Source organism: Dromiciops gliroides, chromosome 2 (assembly GCF_019393635.1).
Source record: "Dromiciops gliroides isolate mDroGli1 chromosome 2, mDroGli1.pri, whole genome shotgun sequence".
Lineage (NCBI taxonomy): Eukaryota > Metazoa > Chordata > Mammalia > Microbiotheria > Microbiotheriidae > Dromiciops > Dromiciops gliroides.
In genome coordinates, this window is record NC_057862.1 from 146,302,934 (window position 1) to 146,315,321 (window position 12,388).

Genomic DNA, 12,388 nt, shown 5'->3' on the forward strand with positions numbered 1-12,388 from the left:
GAGGACCTGAGATCCAATCTCACCTGGGCAAGTCACTTAACTCCAATTTCCTTAAACATTTGGAGCCATCTCCAGTCATCCTGATATATGACTTGCCACTGGACCAGATGGCTCTGGAGAAATGAGATTGTTGACCTTGCAAAGCCTTGCCTTACTAAATAAAACTGGGTACAAGTCCCAATGTCATGGTTCTCTTGGAGAACGAAGGGCAAACAACAACAGCACCTCCTTATTCCTTCCAGAATCAAATATGAAATAGTTTGGCACTCAAAACCCTTCAAAACCTTGCCTGCACCCTTCCATCTTCTTATACTTTACACCACCCCCCCCTTACTGTGTACTGTGTAATCCAGTGACACTGGCCTCCTTGTTACTCTTCACTTTTTTTTTTACTTTTTTTTTTTGTTTTTTTTTGTTGTTGTTGCGGGGCAATGGGGGTTAAGTGACTTGCCCAGGGTCACACAGCTAGTAAGTGTAAAGTGTCTGAGATCGGATTTGAACTCAGGTACTCCTGAATCCAGGGCCAGTGCTTTAACCACTGTGCCACCTAGCTGCCCCTCCCTTGTTACTCTTCAAACAACACCCTCTCATCTCCCACCTCTGGGCATTTTCGCTGACTGTCCTCCATGTCAGAAATGCTCTCCTTCATCTTTGCCTGTTGGCTTCCCAGCCTCCCTTCAAGTCCTGCTAAAATCGTACATTCCTCAGAGAGCCTTTCCTGATCCGCCTATTCTAGTGCCTTCCCTCTGTTGATTATTTCCAATTTCCCCTGTATATAGCTCATTTGTATGCAGTTGTTTGCATATTTCCCCCCCCCCCCCATCGGACTGTAAGTTAAGAGCAAGGACTGCCTTTTACTTTCCTTTGTACCTCTAGCACTTAGAATAGTGCCCAGGACTGCCTTGCTGCAATGAGGGTCTAGTTGAGATTAGGCACACTACAGTCAGCACCATTTGCAAAGACATAAGTAGAAACAGAGAAGACAGACATTGGGTCCAGGATTGAACTTTGTCAAGGCACCTGTGGAAATAGGACAAGGGGTGAGGTGGGAGAAGGGATTAAAGAGTGGAAGACATCGAAACACTGAATTGGTTAACTATAAGATCAATAGAGGGAAGGGAAGGAAACAAGGTCAGATAAAGGGTGATGATTTGGGAGAGTATTTATGGGTGGAGGGGCTGGATGTTACATTAAGACTGAAGAACAGGTTCAGAGGCTTGAGACAGGCAAAGACAATGCTAAATAGAGGTCATAGTTGCTAAAAATATTTCAGAATTCTTGATTCTGGAAGTGAAACACTTGTGGGTTATGTAGGGATCAAGCAACTACGTGTGTTTGTGAGTGTATATGTATCCATATGTGTACATGTAGGGCAGCTAGGTGGTGCAGTGGATAGAGCACCGGCCCTGGAGTCAGGAGTACCTGAGTTCAAATCCGGCCTCAGACACTTAACACTTACTAGCTGTGTGACCCTGGGCAAGTCACTTAACCCCAACTGCCTCACTAAAGAAAAAAAAAAACCAGAACATACGTGTATATGTATGTATATACACATACAGACAGAAAATAATCATACACAAAAAATACAAGTAGAATGTTGCATATAATTAAAATTTTAATGTAAAACAGACTCCAAAACCAGACACCACTGTTATATACCTTACAAAGTCAGACTTAATTATACTGACACTTGGATTGCTGAACAGATAAGGCTTTCTGAGATATACATTATGTCGAATTCGTGAAGTTGAATGTCATTAGTGTTGCTTTCTTCTAAATGAGCAACCTGTAAAGGAAGCATATGAAAGAATAACAGGATAGTCTGTCCTTGTACAATATGATTTTGAATATAGAAAAGCTCCTTTTTAGATGCAGATATTGTTTAGATTTATAAACATCACATTTTTATAGAGAGGTATAATTTATCCTTTAAACCAAAATTCTCCTTAATAGAATTTAGTTTTTAGCTTTTGTAATTATCATTTATACTTCCATCACCTACAACTATATTAAAACCATTGGCATGAATTATGGGTTGAATGCAAGGTGAGGCCCTCCACTCCAGAAATAGATTTATAGTGCTGTCCAAAGTCACTTTGAATAGAGTTCCTTTCTAATTAGCCTAACTTGTTAAAAAAAATCTATTTAAAGCATTCTACTAAGAATTACCCTTTTAGACCTATTATGAGTTGTGATAAGCTCTCAGGACTACAGCAAAATTAGAAAGCTTTCCAGACTTACACATTTTTACATGAAGAAAGAGAATAGACCTGTGATTTTAATGATATTAGGAACTCCTACATGAGGTGAATTTTTAACAATGCAGATTGGCACTTTTTCTGAAACACAAAATTGCCTACAGTGCTGGGAGGCAAAACTGGAACTGAGGCCTTTCTAGCTCTAAGGCCAGCTCTAGACACTGGACTACACTGCCTTTCTTTGAGAACATATCAGGCCAACAATATGTTGCTTTTCATTTAGTATTAGTTCTTTACCTTTGAGCTCAAATACTTATACTTAACATTCAGATCCCAAAAGAATGAGAAAATAGGATCATAATAGATTAAGCCTTAGACTTGCAGATCTCCTCCAGTTCTATCAAAACTGGGGTTAGAGCTCAGATCTCCAAAATGCTACTTGTAATTTTCAAGCACCACCTACTTTTTGTAAATTCGTTTTTCTAGAACATGATTTATTGTCACCATACTACTGAAAGATAAGAATTATAATTAGATTTCTATGCAAGACTTAAAGTGACTGTTAGATAGTTTTGGAAGCAACTTAATTTTTGCCATACTATGTATGTTCAGTTGTTTGACAAATGAAACTTTCATACTTTAGGATAAGATCTAGATAGGTATACTTAACTGGTTTTGTTCCATTTCAGAAGGTAACCTATAAAAGCAACTTTAATGAAAATGTTTGAAACATTTAAAATAGAAGATATTAAGTCTCTGAATTCCAAACATATAGACTGCTTTTTAAATGTGGCCTTAAAAAGAAATACAGGTGGGGACAGCTAGGTGGTGCAGTGGATAAAGCATTGGACTTAAATTCAGGAGGACCTGAGTTCAAATTCAGCCTTAGACACTTGGCACTTGTTAGCTGTGTGACCTTGAGCAAGTCACTTAACCCTCATTGCCCACCCCACCCCCCAAATTACAGGTCTATCTTTAATGCATAGGTGTTCCTGAAAAAATGTTGGTAAATTAAATAATTTTCACACTAACTTACATTATAATTTCTTTATCTTCTTTCTGATTGATCTTTAATTGGCAGAGCTAACACTTTAGCCCTAAGTTCCTCTGCCTGAGTCAGGTAGTTAACAATCTGTACATGGAATACACTTACACAAATTATGTGGTTAATAAGCATAAATGAAGACTTTCAAGGTTAAGGTTACAAATATTAGTTTATAATCCAGAAAGTTAAGAGAGCAATCCCTTTGTAATAGGAAGAACCCTTGAGTAGTCCTAAATTAAAAAGCACAACACTCACAGTCAGATAATCTTATATCTGGATTAGAAAATGCCAAACCATACCTTCTGTGAGTCTGGCCTTTCCTCCCGTAGGCTGGCACAACACAGTTGAACAACCTACACAAAGAACCACTGTCTGGGCATGACTGAAGACTGTGGTAATCTTGTAGCAGCCTAAAAAGAAAAAAGGGAAAAAAAGGCAGCATTACTCAAAAATGAAACAGGGGAGCAAAATAATATTCACTAAACTCAGGAAGAGAACTATCATTGTAAATTGAAAATTTCATGTGTTTTTCATGTTATTATTAAAAAGGAATTTCTCCATGTGAAAAGCTTAAAAAATTCAGCAATAGTAAAAAATGGATTTTCCAAGTAAAAAAAAAAATTCTAACAATCCAAATTTTCTAAACTTGTCACAAAGATCTGGCTGGCAGCAAGGCCTTTCAGTACCTTTTTTTTTTTGATGAAAATTCCCCTGTAGGCGTTATGAAATTTCCAATTACACCTTCCATCACGAGGCTAGGTTTAGGGAGTTTTCACATATGTCACACTACCTTTTTCTATAGATAGGTTTCATTTCATTAGTAGAATAATCAAGATCTGGACCGAAGTCCCATTTTACCTGGACACTTGACATCCATAAAGTAAGAATTTGGACTCTGAACCAGGCGTTTCTTTTTATGTTTCTTCTTTTCATCCTCTAGGGATGGATGCACTAAATCTCTAGCCAACTGTTAAATAAAACAAAAAAGCATGCGTCATCATCAGTTTGCATTATGTCATGCTCCAGGACTTCAACCATATGTGAAGTCTTGAATACATCGCACTTAAGAATTACTTTCACAAGCATAATCATCTCTTCCTCTTTACTAGACTGCGGACAAAAATCAAAGCAGCTGCAGAAAACGAAAGCTTTAGGCAGGTGAAGTAAGCCCCCAACACCCCCCCTCCCCCGCCCTCCGGGAAAACTCCTTAGTTTGGCAGAAAAGAGAACTTACCCTTAAAGGGCTTAATGCCCCAGGTGGGCAGAGGTAGGAAAAAAGAGGAGAGGACTAAGAAGTCCTTTTATTTTTTTGGGGGGGGGGGGACGGGGGGAGAAGTGGAGGAAAGCAAGAGAAGCTCGTGGGGGGGTCCGAGGACCCGAGTCAACATCCCTACTGTCTATGCAAGTCCCTTCGTCTCCCCCGGCCTCAGTTTCCTCTTCAGTAATAATGACTGCGATCTCTACCGACCCCCCCCCCACCCGATAATGCGCATATATAACAGGGGGCGGGATCGGTGACCCCAAGCCGGGCCGAAGGGCAGCGGCTCCAGCCCGAGGCATGTCTGGACACATCTCCCTCCCGCGCTCAGAGGCGGCTGGGAGCTGCAGGGTCCATGTCAACAACTCACAGGCATGACGACGCTCCCGGAGGCCCAGCGCAACCGCCTGAAATGATGCCCCGCAGCCAAACAGTCCCAGCTCCGCCGCCGCCGCTGCGTCAGCTTCCGGGATAGAGAGCGGAGGGTGGCGGGAAGGAGCGGCCCGCGGCCACTCTGGCCTCTTCTCTCGTTGGTGACCTCCGGCCCAAACCGAGGCTCCAGAGCCCCTCCCGGGAGGCGGCTTCCACCCCTGCCTTGTTTAGATTGGGCAGCCGGGCCTGGGTGCCAGGGCCTGCGGGCAGAGCGCGCGCCTCGACCACTTACGGGCTCAGTCCGGGACCCTGAGCCTCGGGCCCAGACCTCGCGGACTTGAGCCGCCCACGCCTCCCCCCCGCTGGACTATTAACCCCACCCCCCTTTCCTGCAGCTGCTGGCCTCAGTTTCCTCAAATGCAATACGAATTCGTTAGACTAGATGGCCTCTGAGGCCCCGCTCCGCCTCCAGCTGCCTCTGCGAGCCAGTCAGTGACCTCTTCCCGCTGTCCCATTGCAGAGGCTGATAACGAAGGCTGTTTAAAGGAATACGTGATGCTGGGGCTCAGAGTCCATGGGACCACACCCGTTTAGGTGTCATCTAGTCCAACCCCCCCCCCCCCGTTTTGATTAATAGATGAGGAAAAGGACCATTTCTTATCCATAAAATTTCCAATGAAATGGCTATGGCTATATTACAATAAGCACCTATTAATTACTTTTTAAAACCTCGGTTTTATTTACTATGTAATTTCCAGTGAAACGGCTATGACTATATTACAATAAGCATTAATTAATTTTGAAAACCTCAGTTTTATTTACTATACAATTTCTAATGAATAATATACAGGAGACCTTCCCCATATTTAAAAATTTCATAGGTACCCTTGTAACACAAGTTGTGTCAAAGAAAGCATGATAGTTACATTCAAGGTACTGGGAATAGAAATCCTCTAATAACCATGATACAAGTGAAAATGAGATGATTGTAAAGAGGTCTCACAAGAGTGCTATGAGAGATTTGAGAAGGAGAGATCATTGTCCTTTAGGAAGATCAGGACAGCTTCTTGAAGAAAAAAGGGAGGAACTTCTACATAAGGAGGTGGGGGTTGAGAAATGGTCAGTTTAAGTTTAGGACCCTTGAAAATTGGAAGAGCACAAGACAATAGCTTTATGTTCCTGGGCAAATTATTCGCCCTTTAAGTGCTTCGGACTACTCCCTAGTTTACAAGTCCTTAACAAACATTTTTGAAGCAATTATTATGTGCCTGACTTTGGGTTAAGGAATACACATTTCTAACTTTGTGCTAGCAATACAAGTACAAGCTAAAAGAAAGATATCTCTTAAATTATTGACATGGGGCTTAGGATATCGAGGAATTAAGGGACTCTAAAAGTTTAAATTGGCCAACTAAATATCAGGACAGACACACCTAAGAAGTAAGGGGAGAGAAGTCCATTAGGCATGGCTACTACTTTGAGCAGGGCCCAGAACAGAGATCTTAACTCCAGAAGTCAGGTCCATCACCCCTCATTCAAGCTTTCCCCAGTTGAAAAAGGAATTTTCCATTTTCAGGTGATAACCCCACCTACCCTCTATAAAATCGTCATCCTTCCTCTGGTTCAGGGAGGTAAAAGTTCTAAACTTTCTTTTCAACCAGGTCCACTTATACTGAATAAAACTGTTCTTTAATCTTAGGACGTGTGTGAGTTGTAATTCTTTACAGAGGAACTCATACTGTGTATGAGGACCCCCACCACCTATTTTCCCTGTGACAGTTTGAAGAACAGTGAGCTATTTACAATGTCATGCTGCAATCAAAAGAAATTGAGAAAGGGATTTTGACAGAATTGCTTCATTAGAGGAACAAGAACCTGGTTATATAGGACTGAGGATTGAATAGGTGGTGAACACATAAAGAAGCAATTGTAGATTGTTCTTTCTAAAAAAAATGGCAGTAGAGAAAAGATAAAAGTAAGAAAACTGAATGGGGTTGGTATGGATCAAAGGAATATCAAAGGGGTAATTTGATTAAGATAATCTCTTTTACGTTTAGAGAGACCTGAACAAGTTTATAAATTGAGGGAAAGGAGCCAAGCAGGGAGAAAGAGATTGAAGATGCATAAACGACAGCTGATCCTTGGAACAGGATAAAAGGGAATGGGACAGGAGGAAGAGTTAGCATTGGTAAAGAGTGCAGAGAATAGAAGGAAGGGAGAATGGAAAGTTTTAAAGGAACAGAGGAAGGAAGTTGAGGGAGTTCACGTTGAATGGTCTTAAATTTTTCTGTAAAATGAGAAGTGAGAGTGAGAGGACAGGGTGTGGATTTGGGGGTTTGAGGAGAGAGGAGAAAGTTTGGAACAGCTGGTATGGGGAAAGTGAAAGAGAGCCAATATTGAGTTAACAAAAGCCTTAAAAATGGTATGGAATCGCAAGGGAAATTTTTTTAAAAGGGGGAAGGTGGAGGGGAGCACTTCCAGACTCCAAATTATATCATAAATAAGTAATCATCAAAGGTGTTTGGTGCTCACCTCTTGGCAGAGAGATGATGAACTGATATAACCGTCTTTAAAATGTGGTCCTGGAACCCATAGTAGTACCCAAGACACTTTCAGGGGGTTTGTGAGGTCAAAACTATTTTCATAATACTACTAAGACTTTTAAATTTCCAATACAGTAAATATTGATGATATACAGTCAGGGGGAGATCAAACAGGTGCAATTCCCTGAAATCAGAAAAAGATTTGTTCCACCCCTCCCAAGTGTCTGTATTCAATCAAAGGAATAGAGAAACAATAACTGAATAACAGTATGGGGCCAGATTACAGATAATACATATGGGTTGTTTGATATAATTATAAGAAAACTCCTTGCATCAGTCTTCAGATGTGACTGGGTTTCTGATCAGCATAACCTAGATCCTTAGTTAAGGGTCTCTAAGCAGCAGGTAGAGGTGATCCAGCTTCCCAGTTAAACAGGGCTAGGTTCAAACAATGCAATAAAGTTTTCCCCCCACAATTCCCACAATTGAATAGTTTTCTCACAAGATAAAAATTGAACAAAAACCCATAATTGAGTAGAAAGGGAACTGAGCTAGATCCAGAATTGAGTCATAAGATGGACTCAATGTGGTTTACTCAATTTCTACTACCACTTGCTGTTCTAATTCCCTCATACTTTTGTATTTTAATTGAAATCCAAACTTGAACATAATGACGATGTTACCCCCTGAGTCTTCTCTAGACTAAACATCCTTTGACCTCATATGACATAGACTTGAGGCCCTTCATCATCCTGGTTGCTCTTCTCTGTTTACTCTAAAAGCAATTTATTCATGTCCTTCTTAAACAGACTCTTCTATTCGGCCCTAGGAAAGCAAGTGAAAGGACAATGCTTATTCCTCCTAGAGATCTCAAAGAACAGTTCTGGACTGAGGCTATAAATGCACTCTGGCTGATTTTGCTGAGGAAGTGGACACATACTCCAAATTTGGTTATTGCAGACAGAATAGAGGGGAACTATTTTCCTTTTCCCTAGAAGTTATGACTGGCTAGTGTGGAAATTTATTTTGATTTGGGGACCCTACCTTTAGGCTGAGATTAGAAAGCCTTAGGCCCTCAGGGTCTCTCCCCCTCCTCCTCAGCTTCAGCTGAGCAGAAAAAGCCCCGTGGGCTATACAAGACACCAGGTCAGACAGCTGAGGGGAAAAAAGCCCCAGCTCCCTCCGACCTGAGCAGAGCGATCTGAAAGATCCCAGATAGCCTGTGCTGAGGCCCGTGAAGTGAGAGTGCATCCCTTCCCCCCCCCCCAATCAGCCGAAGCCCTGGCTGGCGGATTAGCTTGGTCTGTGGGGGCGAAGGAAGCCCCAAGATTTGAGTGGAGAGAAGAAAAGGTATATATAGACCTGGGAGTGAGACAGGAGTTAGACTCGGGGACGGACTAGATAGACAAGAGAAGGAGGGGGGCTGACTAGAGGGGAGCTCCGACAAGGAGACAGGGGGCTGAGAAGAGGTCAAGAGGGTGGCTGAGAAGATTAGAAAGGAGGGGGTGGGACGGGAGGAGACGAGTCGAACAGCAATGCAGGACTAGGAGCAAGGGCGGCAGAAGACAGACTGACCAGGAGGCAGCGGAGAGCACCCAAGCAGGTCAGCACAGGGTACAGGTTGGAGAAAGTTAAGAGGAGTTAGAAGAAAGGAGCTGAGCAGGGAAAGTATAGCGTTCCCTGAGGCAGGAGGCTGCTAAGGCCCTTATTGCATTCAAGAAGTTCTAAGCACAGCAGGTGGGAAAGAGACACAGTGGAAAGAGACCACAGGAAAGCAGTCAGGTTGTACACTTTATTTCCCTGTATTCTTAATTTTCAACAGTATCTCATAAATAAACTCTGCTTTGATTATTTGGTTGAGAGGCTTTTTTTTTTTTTTTTTTAGTGAGGCAATTGGGGTTAAGTGACTTGCCCAGGGTCACACAGCTAGGAAGTGTTAAGTGTCTGAGGCCGGATTTGAACTCAAGTACTCCTGACTCCAGGGCCGGTGCTCTATCCACTGCACCATCTAGCTGCCCCTGGTTAAGAGGCTTCTTAATCTTTAGTTTATCAGTTTGGGAGCAGTGTGGTGGAACTTTATAAACGGCCCACATTAAATTAACAAAGTCAGATAGCCAAATAGTCAAAAGTCCCCAGTTTAGTCATCCATAGTTTAGCCCCCCAAAATTAGCCCTAGTTAACAAAATATTTTCACACTAGAATGTCATTAGGGTTTTTTTCCTTTCTTTTTCTTCCTTTCTTTTTTTTTTTTTTTTGGCTGCCATATCATACTGTTGACTTATATTGAGATTGTGGTCCACTAAAATACTCAGATCTTTTTCAAACAAAAACTGGCTAACCATGCCTCCTCTATCCTATACTTGTCAAATGGATTTTTAAAAACTAAGTGTAAAACTTTAAATTTATCCCTATTGAATTTCAATTTATTATTTTCTACCCAATCCTCTAGTTTTTCAAAATTATTTTGGATCTTGCCATCCAATGTATTAGCTATTCCTCTCCACTTTGTGTCATCTACAAATGTAATAAGCCTATCATCTATACCTTTATCCAAGTTATTAATAACAATATTAAACAACACAGGGCCAACCACAGGTCCCTCCAATGAAGACCTCTGACCATGTGAACACTAAGCCATTGATGACTACTATTCAAGTCCAACCATCCAATCAGCTACATTTAATTATATTATCATAGTCTAAATCTCTCCATCTTCTCCAAGTGTGGTATGAGGTACTTTATCAAACATTTTTCTAAAATTTACATAAACTTTACAGTATTCCCTTCATCTACTTTAAATGGAGGGATAGCCCTAGCAGCTTGTCTTAATGAGGGTTGTTAGAAATTCCATTTGGATTGCCCTTTCAGTGACAGAGATGCATAACAACAAGCCAAGTCTTTGTTAAATATTAAAGAAACAGTAATCTCTGATAAACTTTGTAAAAAAAATTTTTTTTGCTACTGTTGTTGTTGAATCTGCATAACTCAATATTTGGGAACAATTATAATATTCACCCATACATGTGGGATTATATAAAATCGACTATTTTGAAACTCTTTTTTGTTTGACTCTGTGGAAGCAAGTAAAAGGACAATGCTTATGTCTCCTAGTGATCTCAGAAAGCTATTTTGAATTGAGAATATACACAATGTGTTCAAAATATACTGTGATTTGCTGAGGATAACAAGCCAGTGGAGGCCCAGTCCTTGGCACTTGAGTAATATTGTCTGCCTGCTGAATACCCACAGAAAGGAGCCTTGGAGAACCCATTTCTGGAACTGCACAGTGGTACATAGTGGATGAACCCTGCTCCCCTCTTCAGAGTATGTGTAGGTATTCTATAACTGTTTCCTGTCCACTTTCTTCATGTTGGAGGGGGGCGGGGGAAAGAGCCTTTCAACTGGCTATTGAGTCATAATTGAATGTGCATACAAAGGGTTCCAAAAAAAGCAACTTGAGCTCTCCCTTTCAAGTGAGGAAGAACTTCTGTACATCTCCAGGTAAAGGGGAGGAGAACCATTACCTGGCCTATGAGCACATGGGCCTGTTTCTTCTATTCCTATTGTATTTAGCCTTTCCTGAGCTTGGGTGAAGAAGTATTGGGACCAGGATGACTTATAAACTCTGAAAGATCAAAAGAGGCATCAGAAGTTCAGTGGCAGGAGTTCATGGCAGAAATTGAAGCTGAATATCCTGTGTGGCCTAGCCCAGCAGTGAACCAAACCAGCAGCCGAGATACCATGTCCCTTAGCCAAAGTACTAGGGTTCTGTAAGCAAGGTAGCAACTTTTTTTTTTTTTACACGGGGCAATGGGGTTAAGTGACTTGCCCAGGGTCACACAGCCAGTAAGTGTCAAGTGTCTGAGGCCGGATTTGAACTCAGGAACTTCTGAATCCAGGGCCGGTGCTTTATCCACTGCAACACCTAGCCGCCCCTTATTATTTTTTTTAATTAATTAATTAATTTATTTTTGGGTAGCAACTTTTTAAATGCTATCTTTAGGGCTGGGCCGAACTGGGCAGGGAATGGGGCCCAGGGGTGGGTGTGTGCGCCATGGCGGAGTCGCAGCAGCTGCGGGTGCAGGAGGCGGTGGACACCATGGTGAAGGGGCTGGAGCGGGAGAATATCCGCAAGATGCCAGGTACCATGTTCTGATGCAGTGCCAGCTGCTGTGAGGATACCCAGGCCTCCATGCAGCAGGTTCATCAGTGCATTGAGCGCTGCCATGCACCATTGGCCCAAGCACAGGCCCTTGTGACCATTGAACTGGAAAAATTCCAGGACCGTCTGGCTCGATGCACTATGCACTGCAATGACAAAGCCAAAGACCTGATGGATGCTGGGAGCAAGAAACAGCAAGTGAAGAGGCAGCTGGAGTCCTGTGTGACCAAATGTGTTGATGACCACATGCATCTCATCCCCACCATGACCAAGAAGATGAAGGATTCCCTGGCATCTATTGCAAAATAGAGTCGTTGTCAGTAGTCATCAGGGTGGGAGAGTGGGTCTGTTTTTTAAAATGTATGGAGGGGCAGCTAGATGGTGCAGTGGATAGAGCACCAGCCCTGGAGTCAGGAGGACCTGAGTTCAAATCCGGCCTCAGACACTTAACACTTACTAGCTGTGTGACCCTAGGCAAATCACTTAACCCCAATTGCCTCACTAAAAAAATAAATAAATAAAATAAAATGTATGGAAACTTTTACCTTTCAGTGAAAATTTAAGAATGAAGAAATGGAGGCTGTAGCAAGTTTAAGAAAATCTTTATGGGAATTTGGCATCTGCCTCTGGACTCTGTTGATTCCATTATATGTTTTAGCCTATAGGTGGAGAAATGAAAGAGACTGGTTCTCAGGTCTGGATTGGAGGTAGTGTGAGAGGCTAATATTACCCAGGCCTGTCCTGTTAGTGAAGATGCCCCCTGTTCTGTCTGTTGGAGCCCTTGATGGCTTTCAGCTGGTTCACAGGTAT

The 12,388-nt window shown here is 42.1% G+C and overlaps 1 protein-coding gene and 1 pseudogene across 1 annotated transcript; one reads left to right on the forward strand and one right to left on the reverse strand.

Moving 5' to 3' along the window:
• Nucleotides 1-1,597: 1,597 nt before the first annotated feature.
• Nucleotides 1,598-5,449, reverse strand: RPS27L (ribosomal protein S27 like). Its single transcript, XM_043980459.1, has 5 exons — nt 5,426-5,449; nt 4,872-5,240; nt 4,102-4,210; nt 3,543-3,653; nt 1,598-1,786 (listed from the first exon to the last, which is right to left on the reverse strand). The coding sequence occupies exons 1-5, from the start codon at nt 5,447-5,449 to the stop codon at nt 1,758-1,760; spliced, it is 642 nt and encodes a 213-aa protein (XP_043836394.1). The 3' UTR covers nt 1,598-1,757.
• A 6,021-nt stretch (nt 5,450-11,470) lies between these two features.
• Nucleotides 11,471-11,918, forward strand: LOC122738899 (annotated as a pseudogene).
• Nucleotides 11,919-12,388: the final 470 nt, after the last annotated feature.